At 48.5% G+C, this 24,312-nt stretch overlaps 2 protein-coding genes across 12 annotated transcripts in view; both read left to right on the forward strand.

Moving 5' to 3' along the window:
• The window catches only part of PLCB4 (phospholipase C beta 4), a 206,016-nt gene extending 196,529 nt beyond the window's left edge, over positions 1–9,487 (forward strand). For 8 of the 10 annotated variants that reach the window (XM_063331252.1, XM_063331250.1, XM_063331253.1 and 5 more), the window contains 4 exons: positions 1,677–1,734; positions 2,144–2,230; positions 4,345–4,381; positions 7,544–9,487. In XM_063331252.1, the coding sequence (XP_063187322.1) occupies positions 1,677–1,734; positions 2,144–2,230; positions 4,345–4,381; positions 7,544–7,632 (271 nt within the window). In that variant the 3' untranslated portion in view covers positions 7,633–9,487. The remainder of the gene's footprint in view (positions 1–1,676; positions 1,735–2,143; positions 2,231–4,344; positions 4,382–7,543) is intronic. The other 2 variants (XM_063331256.1, XM_063331257.1) reach the window with 1 other exon arrangement.
• A 3,581-nt stretch (positions 9,488–13,068) lies between these two features.
• LAMP5 (lysosomal associated membrane protein family member 5) lies at positions 13,069–23,695 on the forward strand. Of its 2 annotated transcripts, XM_063331259.1 has the most exons (7): positions 13,069–13,316; positions 13,582–13,754; positions 13,988–14,119; positions 14,197–14,302; positions 15,751–15,939; positions 22,460–22,671; positions 23,063–23,695. In XM_063331259.1, the coding sequence occupies exons 1-6, from the start codon at positions 13,277–13,279 to the stop codon at positions 22,636–22,638; spliced, it is 819 nt and encodes a 272-aa protein (XP_063187329.1). In that variant the 5' UTR covers positions 13,069–13,276; the 3' UTR covers positions 22,639–22,671; positions 23,063–23,695. The 2 variants fall into 2 exon arrangements, with proteins under 2 accessions (XP_063187329.1, XP_063187328.1); XM_063331258.1 differs by having other exon boundaries at positions 13,070–13,316; positions 22,460–23,695.
• Positions 23,696–24,312: the final 617 nt, after the last annotated feature.

Here is a 24,312-nt window from a genome sequence, read left to right on the forward strand (position 1 = left end):
CATTTGATACCATGTGACATTATATATGTTCCCTATATATCTGGGGGAGCTGGCGGGGGGGCAGCAGTGCCTGCTTGGGAGCAGGCTGGGGCTTTTCCAGGTTCCCAATCGTGTTTTGTATATTCCTTTGTCGGTATTATTGTTATTTTTTTCCCCTTTCCTTTACTGTTCTGTTCAAGTGCCTTTATCGCATCCCGTGAGTTTGGCCTTTTTCCTTCCAGTTCTCCCCCTGTCCCGCCGCTGGCGCGGGAGTAAGTGAACGACTTCATGGTTCTTTGTTGCCGGCTGGGGCTAAACCACGATACCTGGTCAGGGAAGGAGGTTCTTAATTTTATACTCCTCAGCTATCACTGACTGCTCTAGGTCTAATCACACTATTAAATCAAAACACATCTTTTTGCTGTTGCTTTTTAAATCAAATTAGGGCTCTACTGGAAAGGAAGGCTGAGGTTTGGTTCTAGCTGGAGGTAGAATAACTGGAGAGGCATCATCGCTAAAAACACAGAACGTGGGGCCAGTGAGAGGCTTTCTCCCTCATCTACTGATAGCAGGGAGGAGAGGTGGAACAGAAGGAGAGAGTGCTGAAAGGGATGATAATCAGCAGAGAGGGTGATGGACGATAGGAGTGAAGAAGCAGGAGGAGTACTCCACCACGGCACGCATGTTGCTTCTCCACTTCTGAACTGAACTGCAGCTCTCTCCCTCGTTATGGGCTGGCATTGGTGACCCGGCCACTTTTTGAAGGACTGATCTACATTATAGCTATTTGAAGCTTCTTCTATTTATCCTAAAAGTTTCCAAATAGATAAAAGCGGAATCTACACGATGATGTCTCATAAGCCTTCAGGGTTTCCCCTTCACTTTGAGCTTGCCATCTGGCTCATTCTTCCCTCTTTTACATTCCCTCCTTGGCACTGGGCTATTTTGGTCAAGAGGCTTGAACTTGTTCCCACTGAACTAAGTCCCTTGAGTGTTACAGCTCATCAGGAGGATGAGTTGTTGGAGCCCTTGGTGACAGTTAATGCACAGCCCCCACTAACGACTCTGATTGAAATCTGTTCCCGGGTTTGAAAGCAGTCCTGAGTTCAGTTCTGGTTTTCAGGCTTTGCAATTAGTCTGATTCAGCTCTTTGAACTATTTTTGGTATATTCCATGATGGAAATCTTAGGAAGAAACACTTTGCAGTTAGGTATTTTGTGCAAATATTATTTGTATACTTATCTTTTTTTTCTTAAATAACAGCTTTAAGGACCTTACAGCATCGGCAAGCTGTAACTTTACTTGTGACGATCAGATGATTTTCCTGTTACCCCTGTTAAGAGATGCAGCACATTTTATATAGCAAAATAAACCGAGAGCGGAGTGCAGTAAAGGATACACAAATGAATTCAACTTTTTTTTTGAAGTTCTGTCTACCCCTTTTGGGTAAGGGAAGAAGCAAACTTCATTCACAACGGTCTTCGTCGTTTTTTTCCGAGTCTTCAATCATACTGTCCATGTACTTGGAAACCTTTAAGTGTACGGGTGCATAGGCAGAGGAGCGTACAATTTCCCATTAGTCCCACGTGGTACAGATAATCAGAAACCAAAATATACCCTGTGAGTTTGTGATTTTTGAGCTTTGAGGTTTCTTTTTTTCCAATGAATCTTCATGGACAACGTTTGCATTTTTTTAGGCGAGTCAGAGAACTGAACAGCAGCAACACAAAAAAGTTCCTGGAAGAGAGAAAAAGGGTAACTATAACCTTGACAAAGTCACTGGGCACTATTTCTGGATATTCATTTTCATTTCTCTGTGTTGAGAATCCAACTCCAGTAAACAAACACATGCTTGTCCTTGCTTTGTTCCACATGCTTGTAGTGTAAAAGATGCGGCATCTATATAAGAGGAAGCTATTTTAAATTAACAAAATTACAATGCATTGCAGTGTATGAATTTTATGTAATATATATCATATATGTAATACGTATAATATAAATATTATATTAATAGCTCTTGTTAAGAGTGAGTGATACAGTAGGCCTCCTGTGATGTTTCGTGCCATCCAAGTGGGACGTATGTATGTGTTTCAAGTAAGTTTTTAAATTTTGCTTGTTAATAATGTGTTAACATTTCTCACCCGTTGTTTTCTCTTGCTTACAGCTGGCAATGAAGCAGTCGAAGGAAATGGATCAGTTGAAAAAAGTCCAACTCGAGCATTTAGAAGTCTTGGAGAAGCAGAATGAGCAGGTATCTTATTTTAAAGGTTTAAAAGAAAAGGGAGCTAGTGAAAACAGTAACCAGAATCAGGCTGAGTAGAATGCTTCTAAATGCAAGTCATTCCTGAACTTGGGAAAATTACCTTGTTTGTGGTCACTCACCTACTTGGGGAGTTAAAACGAAGAGGTGAGGTGACTTAAATAATGACGCAGAACCAGATTTGTGAAAGCTAGACTGCTTCGCCAGAGTCTGGTCTCTTCAGCTGTTCAGCCGTGTTGATACTCGTTAGCTAGATGTGACAGGCATAAAAGGCCCAGCATATCCATTTTAATTACTCCCCAAAAGTATCTCAAGCAAATCTGTTTATCTCTTTCCTTCATTTTGGAACTTACATTTCTAGTGCTGATTGGAAAATAGAGATGAAACGTGCACAGAGCATCTCTGGACTCTAAGAGACAGTTAGTTTGGACTGTATAGTAGCATGGGGAGTTTTATCTGTACTAGTACACCCTTTCCTAATTAAAATACCTTTTATTTTCTGCTAGTTTGTAAGCTCTTTTCTTTTCTTTTTTTTTTTTGCTTTAATTGAAAAACTACTTGGCAAGAAAGGAAAATTCTAATCTTATTTCTGGTAGAAGCAACGCTATGTTCTGCACAGTTCCCTTGGTTGAGTCAGCAGAGCTGTAGTAATCGCACGGACTTGCAGTACCGCGCTTAAACAAATGTAAACTGCAAGGGGAATATACCCTGCAAGTCGGTGAGATGAGAGAGCAGGGGTGCATTTAATACCCATCACTTTCAAGGGTTATATACGTCTTTGTTATTAAATGTGCAGAACTGGAACTCTCGGGCAGACATTATAGTCTGAATTAAAGCCATCTTGCAGAGCGGGAGGGAAGAGAAGAGTACATGCAAATCAAGTATTTCCACTGTCAGGAGAGAGTCCTCCAGCCCCAAAAGCTGCAGCTCGGTTAACTTCTAGGGGGGGTGACAGCGTGTAGGATCGTAGGCAGCTGCTACCGCCGAGCCCCAGCCACCATGGCGCTGTCTTCTGATTGCTCCACCTCCCTTCTGAACAACAACCAGATTCCTGGTCTGTTCCCCGTCCCACCCCGAGTTTCTGCAGATGCTGTCTCTAACATCCAGCGTGAAGGGATCAGTCAGTCTGCTCCTGAGCAGCATCTGCACATGGTCGGAAGGCGGGGGAGGCAGGCAGCTGGGCCACAGGGGGTCTGAGGCATCACTGTGGAGAGCATGGGAGAGAACTCCCCGTAAACTCTGCCAGTCGACAAAAAATGATGGGCTTGATCCAGAGATAGGTGTTATCGGTGGTTTCTTTCCATTGGCTTCAGGGAGCTTTGGATGCAGTTTTTAAAAGCATAAGGACAAGAGGGAATTTATTATAGTTGTGCTTTTAACTACAACGCGACAAACACGTTACGTATAAGGGAGGGAGGTTGCTGGGAAATAAGCGTGAGTCATTAAGAGAGTCACCTCTTTTAGACACTTCCCTGGGCTGGGGTTACAGCTTCCGCTGCTGAGGGATGGCAACAGCCGACATGAGCTTGCTCATACTCCATTTCAGCGCAGAGATGAAGCCAGTTTAAATCATCAGTGATTAAATGGAGTAAGATCATTCACATGCTGGTTACCACTGTTGTGTGGGCAAGTGGTGGTCTCCACCGCAGAGGTAGTCCTTAACAGCTTTTCAACTCGCTCTGATTTGATCCATCAGAGAATATATTTCCATACCTGCTGTTTCGACCACTTCCTTTTAGCCCCAAAAGTGCACCAGTGCAAACCCCCAGCTGGGCCTGGTTTCGGTGTTATGCACATTGATATATGAAAGCCAGTTGGATCAAGATAAAGGTGGTATTTGTTTAATGAGAATTTTAAAGCGTGATTTTTTTTTTCCCCCCAATCAAGCAAGAGAAGAAATTTTTCATATGAATATACAATGTAGAAAAGTAGAATGATGGGTGGAAACAGCCTTCAATACGAACTGTTATGAATTTAAATTTGTTTTGTTTTATGTATGTTTTTCTTGCATTAATTTTTCAATCTCACTTCAGTTTTCATTCATTTAATTTGCTTCTTGTTGTATTTATTACTCAATTTTGACATTATTATTTTTGTACAAACAGCTTTTGAAATCCTGTCATGCAGTGTCTCAAACACAAGGTAGGATGGACGTATAATAAGCAAACTATTATTTCAGTGTGCTTTCCTTCTAAATTAAATCATTATCATTGGAGCCCTCCTTGTAAATGCAACCATTGGGAAGTAGCGTTGACATAGCGAACACGATGGTAATCCTGTTTGCACACAGAGATTTGAGCCTGACACGATATTAAGAGTATTTTGTGCTTTAGCACCCCCCATTCAGATGCATACGAGCAGTGATGTGCAGAGGAAATGTTTAGAGATTAACTTGTATCGTACGTTACCTGTCGTTACTGAAAGATACGCTTAGAGTTCTAAACTGTGTCTGTGAGAAGTGTCTGTTGATCTGTGTGGTGGGTTGACCCTGGCTGGATACCAGGTGCCCACCAAAGCTGCTCTGTCACTCCCCCTCCTCAGCTGGAGCGGGGGGAGAAAGTGTAATGGAAGGCTTGGGGGTCAAGATAAGGACAGGGAGAGATCCCTCACCAGTTACTGTCATGGGCAAAACAGACTCGACTTGGGGGGCAAAAATAGTTTAATTTATTGCCAATCAAATCAGAGGAGGATAATGAGAAAGAAAACCAAACGCAGCATCTCACAGAAGCCACCCCTGTAGACACCCCCCCCCCCCGCTACCAAAACTTCGCCACACAAACCCGATACAATCTAAGAAAACTATTTTAGTGTTAACGTGCATGTGATTAACGGCTAATGCTGATAGACAGACAAAGAGTATCCACATATGGTAATAAACGAAGTAATTCCACACTAAGAATAGCGAGATATAGAACAAATTGCTAGAAATTCTAGGCTCTAAAGAAGAGAGGCTTCCAGCCTCTTTAAAATTCACTTCAAAATCCAACCCGTTACAAGGTATGGCAATTATATTTACCATGTGGCTGTGCTGCTGTGGCTTCCTAAGTAATTGTTACTGTCAAGAAACGTCTGTTAACCCTTGTCTTACCAGGGGAAATAGTTGTATTAGGCTTGAACATCCCGTTGAACAGTATTGCCTGATCCAAATTATTTTCTTGAATTGATAGCGTGCTTGTATCTTGCAGCACTGAGTCTGACAGCACCCGCTTTAACAACATTTATTTATAGATATATAATGAGGAAAAAAAGCATTCGTTAGGCTAGGGGGGAAAAAAATGTTCTTTTACTGTATGTGGTTCTTAGCCTGTCGTAGATCTCTCTAGATAGCAAGCATTTTGAAAGCAGAGGCCACTCGCTTCATGAATTGACGGTAGTTTCCACGCTGCTTTCCAGAAGGCTCCTTTTCAAGTGTGGTGCTGGCGTGCTCACGTCAGAAAGCGGTCTCTGAGCCAGCCTGGGACTGGCAAAACTGGGCGTCCTGGTCCTGTGCCAGTCTGTTCTTTGAAACCGAGTTATCGGTAAAATAATTCGGTACGCCATATATTGGCATGCAGAATATTTATAGGACGCTATGTGCTGGTAGTGTTAAGTCACAAGCTTAAAACGTGAAATGTGTGAGTCTCTAGGAAACAAACACAGGGAGGGATTTCTTTAATCTGGAATTTCATTTCACACACAGGCAAAATCCAGCCAACATTTCAGAAGAGGTTGTACATATTGATTTATTTATTATGTTTCCATATTTTCATGTTAAAATTATTTCTTCATTACTTTCAAGCTTTTAACTCATTTAAATGGAGAGCGTTGATTAATTTTTAATCATATTTATGACAGTTGCTTTGCTATTATCATAATTACTTTTTTCCCCAAGATGATGATGATGATGATTAGGAAAGTACAGGGCTAGATTTTTCAAGAAGGCACATATATCACATCTGCACGAACGCGCATTTACCTTGCAAAATGAATAGCTGTGCATCTCATTACTTTCGAGCTACATCTGCCCATTTTCGCATACGCAAATGTGTGTTTGCACATCCAGAATAGGTGACTCTTTAAGTAGGAGCTTATATAGCCCGTTTCCCTGTCTAAGCAACGTTTACGACTTTTTAAGGAACATAGTTGACGTAAATCAAGTCCAGTAACCGTTCTTCCCTGCACGATGGACACAAAGCAGTTACACCAAAGAAAATATTAGCTTGGTTTGCCTCTTCCTCAGCCTGTCCTGATCCTCCAGAGCTGGGTTTAAAGAGAGATGGGTTAGCTTGCCCTCTGGGTCAACTTATTCGGAGTCTTTGGGGTTATAGATTTAAATAGCTTCCCCGATTGAGAGCCCTCAGAGGAAATGAAGAGATGGTGACTCCCAGTGCCTTTAAACTGCAGAGTTTCACACCAAAGTGCAGCTTCTCGTCCGCAGTTGAGCCGCAGGAGGAATAAGCGTGCGTGTGTGTGCGTCTGAGAGAGAGAGAGAGAAGGAGGGAGAGGGAGGGAATTAAAAAAGCTCTTTAAGCGGGGGATTCCCCGGCCAGTTGCTGTGTATATACAGTGCTTTAACTCTGCTTGCAAAGCCCGAGGCACGCAGCGTGTCTAGCGAGATCTGGCGTACATTCGCTGCTGAACTCTGCACAGTGCGTCTGGGTACAGCTTCAGGTGGGTTCAGTGTGTGCAATCCCACGGAGCACGTAGCCGTAGTCTAATCCTGAGCTGAAAAACAATGCGTCCGCCGTCGTAAGGTTCTCCTGGTCAGATGGAGACTATTTAAAAAAAGAAAATACTATTTAAAAAATTATTACTTAAAAAATCTTGCCTGCTGCAAGGAAAAATGTTACATTGATGGATTTTTGTCATTCGTTGTCTTTATGAAAGAAACCAGTCTAGATCATAGACGAACTCTCTAAACATTTCAGGAAGCACCACATCGCAGTGCTCACACGACAGCGGGGAAGCAGACGTTCCCAAAGACGTTTCCCATCAGGAGAAACATCCCAATTGGCATCTGCCCGATTTTCCTCCCCAGAATTGGAGCTTCTGCATTTTACCATACACTCCCTCAGCAAGTCAACCCATGAGTCTTGGAATAGGATCAAAAATATTTCCCCAGAATTAGTAGACATAAGAACTACATCTGATTTTGAAAAGCGAATGGCACTGGGGGGGGGGGGGTGGAGTGTAAATGTAATTTTATTACGTATATTTTCGCTGTGTTTTGCCTGTCTTTCACTCAGACACTATCGTGTAGAACACGTGTTTCATTTTGAACAAAAGGTCTACTGCAACGCTTCACGCGGTTGTTTTGGATTGCAGGCAAAGGAGATGCAGCAGATGGTGAAGCTGGAAGCAGAGATGGATCGCAGGCCAGCAACAGTGGTCTAAAGCCTCAACAAGCAAATTGAAGTTGGAGAACACAGCATCCTTAAAATGAAAGCAAAATAGTGTTGCTGAGGTTTAAAAGTGGGCTTTTTTTCTTCTTTTTTTTTGTTTTGTTTGTTTTTAGGGGGGGTTGGTTTTGTTTTTTGTTTTTAATGTATAAAGTGTAGCTACGGACCACCAAGTCTTAAGGTTTGCATTATTTTATTTTTTTTTTTAACACTGGGCACTGAATTTCCTTTGTTGGATTTCCATGATAAGAATTCCCTGTGTTCAGAAAAAACACTAATCGGAAGATGAAGACAGTTTTTAAACCCAGTCCTGTATCCCTTTCCGTATGTCAACAGGCAGCTCTGCCTGCGTCAGAATTACACAATCGGAGCCTTGAAACACAACAGGTATTTTTAACGTCATCTCAAATGGCAACAAAACTGTAGTCAGGTCGTGTTATTCACCGTTTGTGTTCTCACGCGTGATAATATATTGTGGGGAACCCTCATGCTGCCAGATCCCGACAAGCAACAACTCGTCAAGACGCTCGGCACCTCACGCCACGGCGCCCACCCGGCTGGAGCCTCTGCCAAGTCACCCTGATAGTCAGTACAGTAAGGAGTTGTTCGGGCAATCTTAAATTATATTTCAAAGTATTTTTCAGGCAGCAGGCAGTTGAAAGTTAACTGCGTATAGTCAAACGTACAGTATGTACAAAGTCATCGGCCAAATTCATCCACCGTAACCGTAACTCCAGAGGATGCTTCTGCAGTCCAGTGGTGTCATTCACAAGTGCCATATCAACTCTATCACGTCCGAAAGAGGCCTGTAAAAGTGACTGCGATGGTTGGCCTGAGGGAAATACAGTGTATTTGTGCCAAAACTGATCAGTGCTCTAAGGAATTACGTATTAGGCACTTTAAGAGAAGTTTACATCCTACATCGCTTGTATAGAAATCGCATTTTGATCCTGTTGCTGCAGACCCCCCCAGATACTACAGTTCATTGTAACTTAACGATTGTTTAAATGGCTTTTGGCAAAAAGTTTGTAACTGTGAAAATGTAAAAAGTATTTATACACTTCGGAATCACAACATTGTAGAAAATCACATACTTGTTGCCACGTGATAAAGTTAGTCAACAGAAATGCTAAGAGTATGTTTGCATGTGATACAAATGCTATTAAGACTGTAATGCCTACTATATGACCACAGTCGTTCTACTAGCTGGTAAATACTGAATAAATGTATGGCACAGAATCTTGTTTGATTAATTACAAAGACTTTTAGCATAACGAGGTCTCTATATATATGTGTGTATATTAATTACGTGGGCATTCTTGATACTTGTAGTAAAAGAAAAGTACATAACTAATTTAATTTTACACAAAAGTATTTATGCAGATTTTCAGAATTTCATATCAGGAATAACCTTTTTATGTCCATTAGATATAAAACCAATTTGCTAATGTGTTAATTTGCATGTTTTCCAGCGCTTGCTGTAGTTATACTGCAAAACAGTGCATGTAAGCATTCCGCTTGGAATTTGTCCATGCTGCCAGTTCAAAGATGACTGCATGGAAAACCGGTAGTTTAGGACAAATCAGATTCCTGATTTCAATGTACTAAGCACCAATTACTTTGTTGTATATGCTTGTACAAACAAATTCTACATATTCCTATAAACAAGATAAATGAAAAGAGATAATTATGTTATTGTCAGTCCTGAGATGAAACTTTCAACTTCTCTAATAAAAACCTTAAAAATTCAAACCCTTCACTTTTGACTGTAGTGAATTGGAGGGTGGGGGTATTATTGCTGGCGAATTTTTAGTACGTTGTATGTGCTGTAAAAATGTGCATAGTGTAAATATATTTCTATCACAGCTTATTTATTCAAAGGAGTCTTATTTCTTTTAAGCGCTAGGAGAACTGTGCAGCGTTGGTCCTCGCAGCACTACCCTGAGATGCAGCAACCCGAGTGCAGTGTAGCGGCACTACCTTGAGAATGCCACTGAGACAGAGGTCAGTGAAGTCTTTAGGTGTTTAAGGCAGGGTTTAAACAAGCGTGTGATGCCTATTCAGAATTCCCATTCTGACGCCTACGGAGGCACCTCCTGGTCCTTTACGATCCATGAGGTTTTAAAGCCAAGTTGTGTACTGGGAGCAGCTCTCCCTGCTCGCTAAGCTTGGCTCGAGTGCTGGAGGGAACTGGGAGCAGCGGTGTTTTCGGAGAACGCCGGAAAGGATCCGGCATCTCAAAACAAGGCAGTGATTTTTATTTTTATTTTTTTTTAATTAAAAATGTCTCTTAAAACACAGCTGGTGGAGACTGTGCCGCGAGCTGGAATTTTATACTGTTGCCTACCGTGGTGGTTTCTAGCCGGTAAGGAGAAGCAAATGACAGACCAGGTACAGAGGGAACCAGATGGCGAAGCATTGAACGTTGCTGGTTTTCTTAGGCTCGCTCCCAGCCTGGCTGGAAACCACCCCTGCCTGGGAAAGAATTAACTGGAAATGGAGGCCCTGGGTTCAGCTCATTCCCTCTCAGAGGAAAATCAAACCTGCCTGTCTTAATTCCCTGGCGAGCATCCTATGCATCAGGGAATAAGCTGGTGTTAGAAGGCTGGAAAATGCTGTCTGCAGCTTCCTTTTGAGTCTCTGCTCAGCCAGGAGCGAGACATTTGTCAAGTCAAAGGGAAAATGTATTTCTGTGAAACCGCAGGGCTGGGTAACCTCAGCTTCCAGGCTCGGCTCCCAGAACTGTTACGTATTTCAGCCATTGACAATTTAGCATAAAACGCAGGCAGTAATTTGAAATTAAGTGATGAATTTTGTCAGCTAAGTATTTTGAAATACTGTTTAAGTAGTATTTGATTCAAAGAATATTTGAAGTTTGGCCGCTAATGTAATGAGGTGAGAATTTCCATTGAGATGAAATAGGCTAATCAATTTGAACACTGATACTGAGTTAAAGCAGTTTAAAATGTCATTCTGCGCCGGGGTGATGGATTCCACTTCACTGAAATTTCATCGAGGGAAGTGGCAGATTCTCCCTCTCTGAATCTCTTCAGATAAATTCAGCGCAGCTGTGATGGGGGGGGGTCATGACACCCTGGCCTCACAGGCAGCCTGCTATTCTTTCACTTCTCGTAATTCGGAGGTTCGTCATTATCTTGACCGTTTCCAGGTGGGGGTCTGTTTAACCCCCACCCCACTCCAGTGTGGTCACACTGCATTGCCAGAGACCCAAAATGCCCCTCGCCTCACAGGGGCCGATTTCCTTGCAGACTCCACAGGCTGCCAGTGGCAGACACATCCCGGAGCCGGCCGGCTGGCCGGAAAACCGCGCTCCCAGGGATGCGCCAGCAGCGTTCCCAGTGCCGCAGCACCACTGTCACCGCGCTGTGGGCTCCCTGCAAGGAGGCTGGTGAGAGTTGTGGCTGTCTGGTAGTTGGGGGGGGGGGGAGGGTAGCAAGGGGGATTCAGCCTTCAGAGATACACAGGCAGTCCCCCCAGCTGGGGGTAGGGGCCGGTTGCAGGGCTGGTTCCAGGTGATCCGATCTGTGGCCATAAATTGGCCCCAGTCACAGGATTTCAGGTCGGCTGCTGCCGCACTGGCCCTCCCAGGTGGGACCTTTCTGCTCTAACAATGTTTTGGGGCTTTCTTGGTATTAGCAAATCTTACGCCTTTCCCTTCTGTGCCATGGTGAGCGGGATAAACACGGCTCTGCCGGCTGGGAGTGAGGATTGTCGCTGAGGCTGAAGGCTTTTTTTGTCATGCTTTGCAGCTGGCAGGTGCCGGGAGAGCAGGGTTCGGTGCTGGGGGGGGCTGTGGGTCAGGCTCACCCATGCCTCTAACACCCCAGTGCTCCCTCTGGTACCCCCCCCCTCCCCGCACAGGCTGGAGGCAGGGGCCGCTGCGTAGGGTCATCTATATTTGGAGGCTTGGAAGCTACCTGGAAATCTCAAAAAAATAAGAAATTAAATGGGAGGCTAGAGGAGGAAATAGAGGCTAGTTAAATACTGAGGTCATCAGTGTGAAAGCCTTGAGGAAGCCAGGCATTAAAATCGCCACAGAAATACAGTCTCTTACAGTCAAAGAACTTCATATAGAAGGTTTTTTGTCCTTTACGTAGTCCCCTGAAACTATTATCTGCAGGTTAATCCTGTATCACAAGTGATGCAGGTCTGGCTCTATACTGGGGGGCAGGAATGACTAATGAAACAGAAAAGAAATGGCCAGAATATAATATTTAATAGGTACAGCAAGCAGAAAAGGAATTTCAACAGGGTAGTTACAAAAATCAGTGTGTTCCTTCAGTCTCTGCTTTTATTTTTAAAGAGCTATTTTATTTCCCAGCACAGAAGCCCGTCTCTGCCGGCGTGCCCTGGCAGAGGAAGGGCAGCGTCCCACAGTCAGAACTCACCTTGTCATACCTCGCGTCGCAAAACCCTGGACCCTTTCCTCCAGACTCCTTTTCCTGAACTAGAAACGCAAATTGCTGGTGAATCCGTCTAACACCGCACACGCCAAATAGCTGCTGTCCCTTGGGCTTCTTATGACAAATAGATCCTTGGTAGTAGGTTCCCGTTACGCTGCTCCCGGCACTTGTGTCTCTGTAAATTGTAAATATTCACATGTGCTCTTGGTACGGGTCGAGGGTGGCAGTACGTTAAAGGACCGTAAAAACTCACGATGAGAGATGGAAAAAAACATATTTTGATGTCGCATTGTCCGGCGAAAGGGGAAGGCAAAGCCCCAGAGCATCGGGGGGACTCGGCCAGGGCTGGGGGCTGGTCCCGGGGACCCCTGTGCCCACAGCTCGCACCCCCCTCCCAATAATGCTCTGCAAAGGCATGGCCTGGGTCGTTTTAATGCTGTCGGGACCTGGCGCCTCGGTACATGACGGCGTGTTTCACGTTACGTTATGTCACGACATCCCAAGAGCGTGTCCATGGCTGTTTACAAAAGGGTGCCGGCTTTGCTTCTGACCTTGCCACGCAAAAATAGCTGCGCGTTTCTTTCTAAATTAAAACAAGGAGAGCAGCTGTTCGCCTCCACCGAAATTACTGACGCTGGGTGAGCAGCCGGCGCTGGACTAGGTCTCCCCTCCTCCATCCCCGCCGCTGGCCCGGTTTAGCGGCCCGGTCGCCTCCCCGGGGGAAGCCCCCCCTGCGCCCCCGCCCGCTGTACGGCTCGCCCCGCGCCGCGCCCGGTGCGCTCCGGCCGCACGTCGGGGCTGCCGGGGGGGGTCCTCCGGCTCTCCGCCGGCATCCCCGCGGGGATCCCCCAAAGCCCTTCCGCGGGGGGCGGCGGGACCCCCCCCCGGGCCGGAGGAGGGGGGGAATCCCTCCCTCCATCCCTCCCTCCCTCCCACCCGCCCCGTCCCTCGGCGTGGGCGCCTCCATCAGCTCCGCCGGCATCTCCCCTCCTCCTCCTCCTCCTCCCCACACACCCACACACTCTTCCCCGTCCCTCCTCCCCGACACTCCGCAGCAGAGTGCTTTTGCAGCCTGTGCAGCTCCTGAGAAAGGAGGTGTTTCAGCTTGCCTTTTTTTTCTTCCCTGCCCTTTTTTTTTTTTAATTTTTTTTTTCTTTTCTTTCCTTTCTTTCCCGCGGAGGCGGACCCTGTCGGAGGAGCAGCAGCCGCGGACACGCCGGGGCCGAGCAGGGAGGATGGCCGGGGGGCGCCTCCCGGGGCTGCTCTTCCTTTTGCGTGAGTACCGCCGCGGCGAGTCGCGACACGGAACCCTATCGCGATCAGGCTGGCGCTGAGACAGACCCGGCGCTGCTAGAGCACCGGTCCTGCTTCACCGCCGCCGGCTGCCCCATCGCCACTGCCCGTCTATCGCGACAGGGACGCCCTGTCGCGACAGGGGAGCTTACTCCCGCGGGCTCGGGGGGGGGTGGGGGGGGATGTGGAGGTGAGCTGGCAAAGGCTGAGGGCAAAGGGCCGCCGCTCAGCGCCTCTCTGCCCGCAGACGCCGCGGCTCGCCTGGCTGCCGAGCAAGAAGTTGAAAATCTCTCCGGGCTCTCCCCTAACCCCGAAAAGGACATTTTCGTGGTGCGGGAAAACCGGACGACGTGTCTCATGGCGGAATTCGCCGCCAAGTTCATCGTCCCTTACGACGTGTGGGCCAGCAACTACGTGGATGTGAGTGGGGTCCGGGCGGGAGGGCCGGGGCGGCGGGGGGGGTCCGGGCTCGCAGAGCTGCGGCCGCCGCACGTTGTCGCGGCGGTGTCGGGGGGAGGAGGAAGATCCGCCGGTAGTTTCGGAAAGTCCTTTATCCCCCTCCGAGGGTATTCCGCCGGGGCTGGGGGAGAGCGTGGGCTCCCGGGGGTGCTCCAGCGCCCCCGCCCTCCCTGAGCCCCGCTCCCGGTTTCCAGCTGATCACGGAGCAAGCCGATATCCCGCTGTCGCGGGGCGCCGAGGTGAAGGGCAAGTGCGGCACCAACGAGTCGGAGCTGGAGATCTCCTGGCTGGAGCAAGCGTACACCCTCAGACTCTTCTTCCTCAAGGTACGGGGCTCCCCCCGGCGGGGGGGGGGGGGTGCCCGGCGGTATTTCGGGGGTGCTGAGCGGCCCTGTCTCGGCAGGAGGGGCACAACACGTCCCGGGGGCAGGAGGCGTTCTGGAGGCTCAGCCGCATCCAGTTCACCTACGACACCGCCGAGCGCACCTACTTCAAGGACGCCATCGCCCGTAAGCGCCCCGGGGGGGGGACGGGATTTCAAACACATCCCTGGGGGGTGGCGGGGGGGGGGGGCGACAGAGGACGGACACCCCGCGGGCTGCTGCCCTCGGTGCGGTTTAAGGGGGGGAAAAAAGAAACCCCAAACCCGCCCGACAAAGCCGGGACCAGGTGCCGGTTTTAAACTGCGTATTAATGAATATTTTTTTTTCCCCTTTTTTCATTCTTGCTTTTTGTTTTTTAATCACGGCAGTCGCAGCGGGAGGGGGAGCCCAGCCTCTGCCCGTTTGCTGCGGGACCCAGGGGCCCGAGGGGGTGGGCAACGGGGCAAGGGACCCCCTGGTCTGGAAAAAATTGTCCCCTTTCCAGCGGGAGATGTTTTTTAAGGTTAATTATCTCCTCGCTTCTGATGGTGGTTGAATAGGTGGGAAAGCAGCGGTTTCCCAAGATAGCGACGAGATCGACACCAATATCCCTACCCCTGCACGCCTCCACACCCGACAGCCTCCTCTTTTCTCACGGGGTTTCCTTTCTTCAGGTTTTCGTTTTCTTTTTATCTCGTTTCTGCTCAGAAATGAGTTGTCCTGTATTGAAAATTGAAAAGCTCTTGTTTGCAAGTTGTTCTTCCGCAAGATTTCTCAAACTCCAGCGAATGGTGCGTTAAAGAGTTTGTGGCATAAGAAACGCTGAACGTGGAGCTGGTTTTCCCACTGGTGTTTCTACTGGTTTTGTCCCCAAAACCTGGTGGTGACCATGCCTCACCACCCTCCACAAATGGGAAATGCTGCTGACCTTTCTGTGCTGCTGGAGGGGAACAAAGGGCTGTGGAAGAGCGAGAGGTGGAAGGCAGCCCTCATTCCACCTTGATGAGCCGCATTCAGCCTTCGTTTTTAAAATAAGCTTGATGTGACGGGAAAATATTTTCTCGTCATCTATACTTGGGTGAAAAGGTCATGTTGTATTTTCAGGAAAGCTGTTATGGCCCGTTTTCCGTCATAGTGAGGTCCCCAAATTGCATTGCTCTTTCACACCTGAATTCAGAGCCCAAGTGCTGCCGCAGGAATTGCTGTAGGGAGCACGAGCGCGGGCTGAGGCTGAAACCTGCATAGACATCAATAGAAACCATTCCTCTGACTTTATGGACTTCAGGTCCCGTGACATGAGCGTAGCTGGCGGCGGCAGAGCCGGCTCTTCCCTTGGTGCCAGCAGGACCACACGCCGCAGCGTCCGTTGCAGGCGACCCCGGTGCGGGAGCTGCCCTGGCTACGTGGGGGTGTCATGCCCAAAGCACAGTCCCACCCCAAGAGAAAATGCTGCTTTTAAGAGCGGTGGAGCATGCGGCCGCCGCATTGCACACCGCCTGCATACCCTTGTGTTCAGTTCATTAGCTTTGTTAATAAAGTCGCGTCGGTCCCCCAGAGACGGGACCTGACCTCTGCTGTTTCTGCCCCTTGGCCAGCCGGGAAGCACACGGCCAGCTCGCACCGGCTCTCTGCCCTGGTCACTCCGGCTGGGAAGTCCTACGAGTGCCAGGCGCAGCAGACCATCTCCCTCGTCTCCAGCGACCACCAGAAGTCTGTGCAGCTCTTGCTGTCGGAAGTGCGTGTCCAGCCCTTCGACATCACCGCGGATTTTGTCTTCAGTGAAGGTAAGGTGCAGGGTGAAGGCATGTCCTGCGTCCCTGAGACGCTGCTGCTGCCGTGCCCTTTGGGGGTTTTGCAATGTACTGAAGGAATTTGGATCCCACCTTTATCAGAGCACCTTCCCCTCCCTCTAGCGGGTTGTCAGTGCTCCGCACAGTCCCTCCAACCCATTCCCTACCTCCGTGGTCCCCCATAAGCCTTAACAAATTCAGCCCAGCTGTTGTTTGGTCAAAACACGGGCTGTTGTTGCATGGACCTTGGCTTCTATAATGACTCATCTACCTAGGTTGCCAGCAAGCTCCAGAGCTGCCAGGTCCCTGGGGAGCCCTGCAAGGCTTAGGTGTCTCCTCTGCAGGAGAGAAGATGCTTTCGTACAGCTCCAGGGGCTTTGTAGGGCCACTGCGCACCGAGGAAAGCTTGGGGCTGCGGCGGGAAGAAACACTTGCGATGCGCGTCGTTGGCTTCAGTTTGATTAATGCTCGTTGCAAGGGGGAAGGAAGCGTTAACGGGGACTTCAGTGAGGTGCCTCGTGCGCCAAACACATGGGATGCTGTTCCTCCTCGTAGGCTTCTTTAACGTTAGTTGCGGATAAAGGAAAATGTAAGTTAACACGTGCTGTTCGTATCAAAGAGTTGTACTGCAGCCAACAGCAATACTGACATGGGGCAGAATTCCTGCGGATTTTGCCTTCCTTTGTCCCGAGGAACCCATGGTGCTCCTCCTCCCCGACTTCCCCCTGCCTTTTCCAAAAGGTGGAATGGGGGAGTGCAAACATGCTCACCTGAATCAGGGCTTCCAGACTAGTCCCCTTTTTATAGTGCCGTCTTAGCAAATTAGTCAACGCCGTTATTGTAACAAGATGCAAATAAAATTCGTAATAGCCGAATCTTTTACTAATGAGCTAGAAAATGGTGGTGTTATTTTCAAGCCTGGCGTTAAAAATGGGGGGCTTTATTATTTTGCGTGTGGGAAATATTTTAGAGCGTGATGAAAAAAACCAGCAGCGACTACGGAGCCGAGCACTTACGCTCGTGACTCACATTCCTCTCACTGAAGTAGTAAATACGTGCTATTATGTACCCTGGCTCTGGCAGAGCTCTGCGTGGCTGAATTACTCACGGCAAGGCCAGTGTAGTACAGAGTAGGTTTTATCCGTGGGCACAAATAAATCTTTTTTTTTTTTTTCTTTTCTTTTCTATCAAAGTAGTACCACATTTTGTGTCGGGTATAGGGAGAAAAGGGTAGAATTTAATAGTTCCCTATCATTTTTTGTTTGGCACACCTTCATCCCCTCCCTCCCCCTGTGGATCCAGGCTTCCCGCACGCGGGGTTTGGCTGGGCAGACCTTGGAGGCTGAGAAAAGCGTAATTAAAATCTGCAGGTCTGGACTCCGGTTTAGCCACTGTGTCTCTGTGATACCAAACGTGGCAAGTCCGAGAGCTCGCAGTCCCAGAGCCCGCAGAACAACCAAACTGGGCCTTCATTGCCGAAGGGCGTCACCTGCCTTTTGCATGATGTGCCTCTTTCATATCAGGCAGTAAATTTGGTTTGGTTTTTTCCCTTTGTTGTTGTAGTGTTTTGGGGTTGTTTTTTTTTTGTTTTTCCTTTTTTTTTCCACCAGGGCATGAGGAGACTCCAGTTGGTTCATCAATCTTTAAACCTGTGCGGGGAATTCTTCCTTCTTAGGAAAGCGTGATTTCTTTGTCGAGCTTTCTCTTCTTTTTTTTTTTTGTTGTTGTTGTCGCTGTCGTTATTCAATGGTACTTCTTTTTGTTGAATTCCGCTGGAAGTTAAATAGCAAAGAGCACCTGGAGAGGACGGTCAGAAATGCTGGCGAGCTCATGTATCACTGAAGCTTCACCCGGGGGCTTCCCCGCTTCTCCCGGCGGCGCGTCCCCCCCAGCCCTGCGGACCAGCGCGGCCTCGGCACACGCGTGGCACAACGCGATCCTTTGTGGGGTCTCAGAGTCACTGCCAATCTTAAATTACAGTAATTAGCCATCTCCTTTTTGGTTCGTTAATTTCCCATTAGGTAAAATTCCTATTAATTATGAACAGGCTACAGAACACTTTAAAATATTTTAGAATAAAGAAAGAGACCTGCTGGAGCAGAAGAATCGCCGAGACGCGGGAGGGTCAGGGCCCTTTTACCACAAAGAAACGGGGGGAAAAGGTTTTGTCATTAGTCCTGACACTGGCCTGTCCGGGGCAGGTTAAAAAGCTTCTGGGAATTGCTGTTATTTTTTTGAATCCTTAAACTCACATGCTAGAATATCTTTTTTTTTTTTCTTTTTTTTTTTTCTTTTTAAGACACTGCTTCCAACATAACTGTACATAAATAGAAACATTTACCTTTTTCAGTACAGAAGCAGCAGCAGAATATTTTTTCCATTCAGAGCTTGGGAAATCTTTATTTTTTTTTTTAATAGGGAAAAATGCGTGTACGTTCTTCAGCTTAAGAGAGCTGGATCAAGAGGGTGCGAGGAGAAGATTTAAATTGGTGAAAGAACCCCGCAGAAATTGTCAGCTCTTTTGATTTTGATCACAGTAATGCAAAATACTTATAGAAAGGGATACAAAGGCTGAGGTTGAGGGACCAGGATCCTGGGAGGTCTCATCTGCCTCTGAGCCACCCCACGCAAGGGCCGCCTTTTCTTAAGGCTCCTCGGCACCAAGTAGCTCCTCTTCGCAAGGTATGTGGCCATGTTTTAAAAAAGCACCCAGTCTTTATTTCTTTCTAAGCTAGTCGCTTATAAACCCCCATTCCAAAAATCCATCCTATCCTGCTAGACACGACTGGGCTGTTTTTCCGTCCCTCCGAACAACCCCTGCGCCAGTCCTCAGGCTTGCAGTCGTGACTGCGGGGAAACCGCTGATTTATTTGTTATTTTTCTTTCTTTTTTTTTTTTTTTTTTTTTTTTTGCCGTGCTGCTGTTTGTTGTGCAGAAGGATGCTGAAACAAGAAAATTGGGCCCGTTGGGTGGTTTCCGAGCCTAGTGCTGGAATCGGACGAGCACTCACCATAGAAACCGTGGCGGTACGCGAGCCCTGTGCCGCGCGCTGTCGGAGGAAGCGCAGCACAAAAGAACAATGAAGAACGTACCTAAATGAGTCCTTTGTGTGTGTCCCCCCACCCCGCGCTCGTTGCTCGGTGGGACGGGGGCCGTGGGGTGGCGCAAGCCGGGCTCGGGGCCGCTCCGGCAAAGGGGTGACCCCGCGGGGTTCGCGATGCAGCAAAAACTCCCGGCCTCACACGAACTTTTCAAATAGTTAAAATTTGAGGGGACTTTTTTGCTTTCCTGGCCTGAGGGTTAGAACCCGGCCACTTGGGCGAATGCCGAGAGCCCCGTGACCTGAAGCGAAATACCCGGGGGGGGGAAAAATCTGGTGGAAATGGCCGTTTTCCTGCAGAAGACGTTGATTGCCAATACGTAGCAGTTCCCCGCGCGACGGTGTTTCATTCGCCTGCCCGCTCCGCTCCTGATGGGCTCGAGCATCTGAATTTGGTTCTGCCGTGGACTTTCTGCAAGCCCTCCTCCCCACCCGCCCCCCCCCCCCCCTCCCCCCTTGGCATTTTCCCGTGTGGATAGACCAGGGATGATGCCTGTTACCTGCCTCCCCGCCGCGGTCTGGACCTCGGCCACCTGTGCCATGCTTGGAGCTCTTGGGGTGAAAAACGCTGTGTAAATGTTAAAGGACGTTGTTATAAACGTGAAAATATTTTTTGGTTGTGGTAAAATGAGGTGTCTCCAGCATCGTGGTTGGACTAGATGTTGTGAAAGGTCCCCTCCAACCGAGGCAATGCTATGAGTCTATCTGGAGAGCCTTCGTTTCGCTGTAAATGTGTTTGTGCTCAGCACTTGCCTGTGCCTCCATGCTGGCATTCCCGTTCCCCCTTCACTCTCGGAAGAGCCCAGACGTTGGTGAGCTCCTCCAGAAGGAGAAAACGGCTGTGTCTGGCGAGGAGAAGGTGGTGGTGAGGAGGAGGAAGGCTGCCTCCGCTGCCGGGGCAGATGGATGTGCTGCTGGAGACTCCGAGCTTTGCACTGGTGTGTTTTGTTGGTTTGGTTTTTTTCCTGTGGGCTTTTTTTTTTTTTTTTTTTTTTCCTTTTCTTTTAATCCTCCTTAGAAAGTGTCAGGATAAGGAACTGTCTTCTGCAGCTGCTTGCGAGAACGGACACCTTTTTGGAGTTGTGACTCAGGCGCTTAAATACAGCCGTGGCTTTCTGTGGACATCGGCGTTTTGGCCGTGTCCTCTGGCACATTTTGGGCTCCGCGGCCAGTTTGCTTTGGCAAAAGATGGGAGCTCAAATATTGCGAGGGGGTGCTTTGGAGCTGGGTTGGCCCTCTGCCTCGCGGCGCCGGGGCTTGTGGCTCTGCCTCCTTCCCTGGCTGCAGACCCCCGCGCTCGCCCCGCTCCCCTGCGAAGCAGCATCGCTCTTGTTTAAGGAAAGGCGCAGGGGCAGACCTGTGTGTGAGCCTGAACGAACGCCCTCAGGCGGGTTTACCACAGGCTTGTTGCCATTTTCTGCAGGGTTTAAGCTAAACCACTGTCAAAGCGAAAAATCAGCGTCCGCAGGAGGAGACGGCGGCGGCTGGGTGAAGCGCTGCTCATCGGCCCGTGGGCCCCCCGGCCTGTCGGTGAGCGCACGGGAGCTCCTCCGGCACGGATCCTGCATCCTGCCCCTGGGAGGGGTGCTGCTTTGTGCTGGGGATCGGGGGGGGGCGGTCAGAGCACCCCCGGCACTGCCTGCCCCCTGGCTTTTCCCGCAGCGGGGGGTCTGGGGATGCCAACCTGCTGCTGGTCCAGTCGGGTCTGGGCATCCTAAACTGGGAAGAATTTCATAAAAGCTCTAGAAACCCGATTTTGGGAGCGAAATAATAATCAGGATTTATTCACACTCCCCCCACCCCCCCCCCTTTCTCCTTAATACAAACAAACAAAACCCCTGCATTGCAGCAATTGCTGAATGGCCTGTAACACAGTCCTGGTGATCAATCACTCCTCTGGTGAAACGGTGAGCAACTGGAACCGAAAAGGACTTTTTTTTTCTTTTTTTTTTTTTTTTTTTTTTTTTGTTGGGCTACATTTCACTTTAGCTTTTTTGTTTCACTTCATTTACAGCCCGAACCGTTTCCAAATGGCGTCTCTGCGAGCCTGGCGCTGGGAGGACGGCTCCGCGCTGGGAAGTGATGGAGCTGCCGGTACCGCTGGAGCTACGTCCCTGCTGTCACCTCCTGCCTGGGCCCGGGGGGGTCTCCGGGTTTTTTGCCACGTGGCGTTAGATTTGCAGAGTGTTTGCCGTTCATGGTTATCACAGATCTTTGCGTCCCGCAATCAGCTGCCTGGGGAACCCATCTGGATGGTCTTTAGCGATGGGAGGAAAGGGCGGTGTGCCCTTTGTATCTGCTCCTCGAACGTGCAGCCTTTTCTTTTTTTTTTTTCATAAAGTAATTGCTGTTTTTATTGTTTCCAGCACGATTTTAGCACTGGGAAGAAGACGATCCAGGGCCCGGAGCAGTGTCCCTCCTATACCCCATAACCTTTTTTTTTTTGTTTTCCCCAGAGTTGGCTTTTTTCTTCTTTTTCGGTCAGGCAGCCCTGTCTCAGCAGCATCGTCCACGGATAAGCAACAGTCCTGTGGGGAAAAAAAGTAAATCGTGATCCTGTCATTCGGGCCTGCAGTAGGCTCTGGAAGCGCGAGGGCGCTGAACCGGGATCACCGGCATAATGTGTTTCCTAACTTTGGTGGCTTGTTCCATGGCAAGCTGAATAGAGAAGTGTTTTCCCATTGTGTGGTTGTTATAATTTTCTAGTGGTTTATTAGACTATGGCGGGGACTTGTAGACCAGAGAGAAGAACACTGGGGAGGCGCCTGTTGCTTCTGCTCCTCCTTTGTCATATTTGACAAAGGCCGTGGGGTGCCAGGATGCCGTTTGACCCCGAACGCGCATGGGCTCTGCCAGTGCTGGTGAAGTCCCCGTGGGGAGCTCAGGGAGAGGGGGGAGAGATGCTTTTACATCTCCGTCAGCTTGCAGATAGAGGGGAGAAATCTTCTAACGGTGAGCAGGGCAAGTCTGATGCGGGATTAAAGACTGATGCTGAGGACTCTACAACTAAATAAACAAAGCGGCTCTTCAGCCACAGTCAGGAAACTTGTACGTTTGCTGTCCCGTTCCCAACAAGGCCATTGCCGTACTGGTGCAGCCGAGGCCTGAAGAGGAGCTTATGGACATGAAAGTGTCTTTTCCCCCCCTGCACCGGCTGGTTTGATGGATGTCACCTCTCCCTCCAAACCCTGCGCTGCGACAGGGATTTCACTTTCCTCCAAGGCGGTGGATTTTCTTCCTAGGACTCGATGGCGGTTGCCGTCTCTGCTGGCTGCTGCGGCTGCTTTTGCTGCGCCGGGACCTCCGGCGCGGAGCCGTGACTCTGGGGATGTCGCTTCACGACCGCAGCAGGAGCTCAGATCTGCAATGTCTCGTTCACTTCTCTTTTCCTCTCTTTCCTTTCTTTCCCTGCAGAGCACAAGTGCCCGGTGGACCAGAGGGAGCAGTTAGAGGAAACCCTGCCTCTGATTCTGGGCCTGATCCTGGGGTTGGTTATCGTGATAACCCTCTGCGTTTACCATATCCACCACAAGCTGACGGCCAACCAAGTGCAGATTCCTCGGGACAGATCTCAGTACAAACACATGGGCTAGGGGAGAGCATCGAGCAGCCCAAATATTTATCAGGTAGAAAAAGCAAAAGCACTTTTTTCTAAGGGTGAGGAGAGATTTCGGGGTGTGGGGGGGGGCGGGGCGAGAGACGGTATTCACAGCACCTAATGGTGGGCGTTGCGTGGAGGCACACACGGTAGGGTTAGGCTTTAACGTGGTCAGTGCTCAGCTCTCGCTGTAAGAAGACTCGGAGCATCTGATTTTAGGAGTCAGGGGCAGTAGGTGGTGTGAATACCTTCTTAAGCAGCTGGGCCCATCATCCGGAAACAGAAACGCTTCACACGTCAAAGTTTAACACCGGGGGCAAAATTAGCTTTTTTCTTTTCTTTTCTTTTTTTTTTTTTTTCTGTTTTCTTTCTTCTTTTTTTTTTTTCCTCTCCCCTCCCCAACGCGCCGCTCTCGGCAGCGTTCAGCCCTCTCCGTTTGTGTCTGTGCGGGGAGCAGGGCTGGGGGACGGAGCCATTAGGCGAGACTTCGTTAAGGTCCTCTAACGAAGGGACTCCAACCGCATTCCTGAATTTGCACTCATGTTAAGGAAAGCATGAAGGCAAGACAGGTGTGTTTTGAGAAAAAATAAACGCCAGAACCTCAAGTTGGTAGAAACTGGAGTAACTCCAGCGCAGCAGATCCCAGCCAGCTTGAGGACCCCATGCTTGAGGCTAAATAAATGAAGAAAGTTTGTTTTTGCTTCTTGAGCCACATCTGAAAGTTAAAAAAAAAATAATTAAAAAAAAAAAAAAAGAGTATTGATACGCAAATTAAAAAAGTGCCATGCTACTGCAAGTCAACCGAGAAATGCTTCTGGCTGGACATCCTGCACGTGTTGTGATTGTCGTTGAGATGTTACATTGCTGCCCGCAACTGGTATTTTCACAACGAAACACACAAAAAAAAAAAGAAAACAGAAATGTTAAAGTTACTATGCAGATTATTCAGGTATAATCTAATGTAACAGAAAAAAAACATAAGGAAGCCCTTGAAATCCGTCCTTAAGTGTAGACCATTTTTAAAATTAATTAAAACATGTACATATCTAATACACGATTTGCCTTTTTATTTTGAAATGATGTGATGCTCTTTACTAACTCGATGGAATCGGTGTAAAAATACAGCGCCTGGGTGGATTTATTCCAGCAGCGTTTTGGTGGGGACGGTTGGGGGAGGACACGGGGGTGGCTCGCTGGTCTGTGATGCGTTGGTTATTTCTTAATATTCTTCTGATCTCTCGGCTGCTTCTTTCTTACTTGTTTTGTGGGCAATGGCGCGTTCCGCTCCGGTCCCGTCCGGTTCCCACTGAAACCTTTGATTTCCCTTGGCTCCGGTGTTCCCGCAGCAGGAGTTAGTCCAGACTCGTTTAGGGCATAGGACATAACTTTTCTCTTCCTGAACTGATTTGATCCAAACAGGAACTGTATGACTGTCCCCATGACTGTCCCCCTTCAGCTTAAAACAGGGTAATAGGCCCACAAAAGGTAGTCATTTCAATGTGAGGAAGTGGAAAAGGAGAAACTTCACTGCTTTTTAGTGCTGCAGCCTCCTCCAAAATTTATGAGGCTTTTTTGGTGGAAGGTGAAAACGAAGGTGGCTGCAGCAAGCGCCTTCCTTTAGTCCCGTCTTATTCCCGGTCTCATTTCTGTGTTACGCTCACCTTTTTGT

This window comes from Chroicocephalus ridibundus, chromosome 3 (genome assembly GCF_963924245.1).
Source record: "Chroicocephalus ridibundus chromosome 3, bChrRid1.1, whole genome shotgun sequence".
Classification (NCBI taxonomy): Eukaryota; Metazoa; Chordata; class Aves; order Charadriiformes; family Laridae; genus Chroicocephalus; species Chroicocephalus ridibundus.

Coding starts and splice junctions, on each gene's coding strand:
- LAMP5 (XM_063331259.1), top strand. CDS start 13,277: ATGGCCGGGGGGCGCCTCCCGGGGCTGCTCTTCCTTTTGC. Junction 13,317..13,581: donor GGGGCTGCTCTTCCTTTTGC/GTGAGTACCGCC, acceptor CTCTGCCCGCAG/ACGCCGCGGCTCGCCTGGCT. Junction 13,755..13,987: donor GGGCCAGCAACTACGTGGAT/GTGAGTGGGGTC, acceptor CCCGGTTTCCAG/CTGATCACGGAGCAAGCCGA.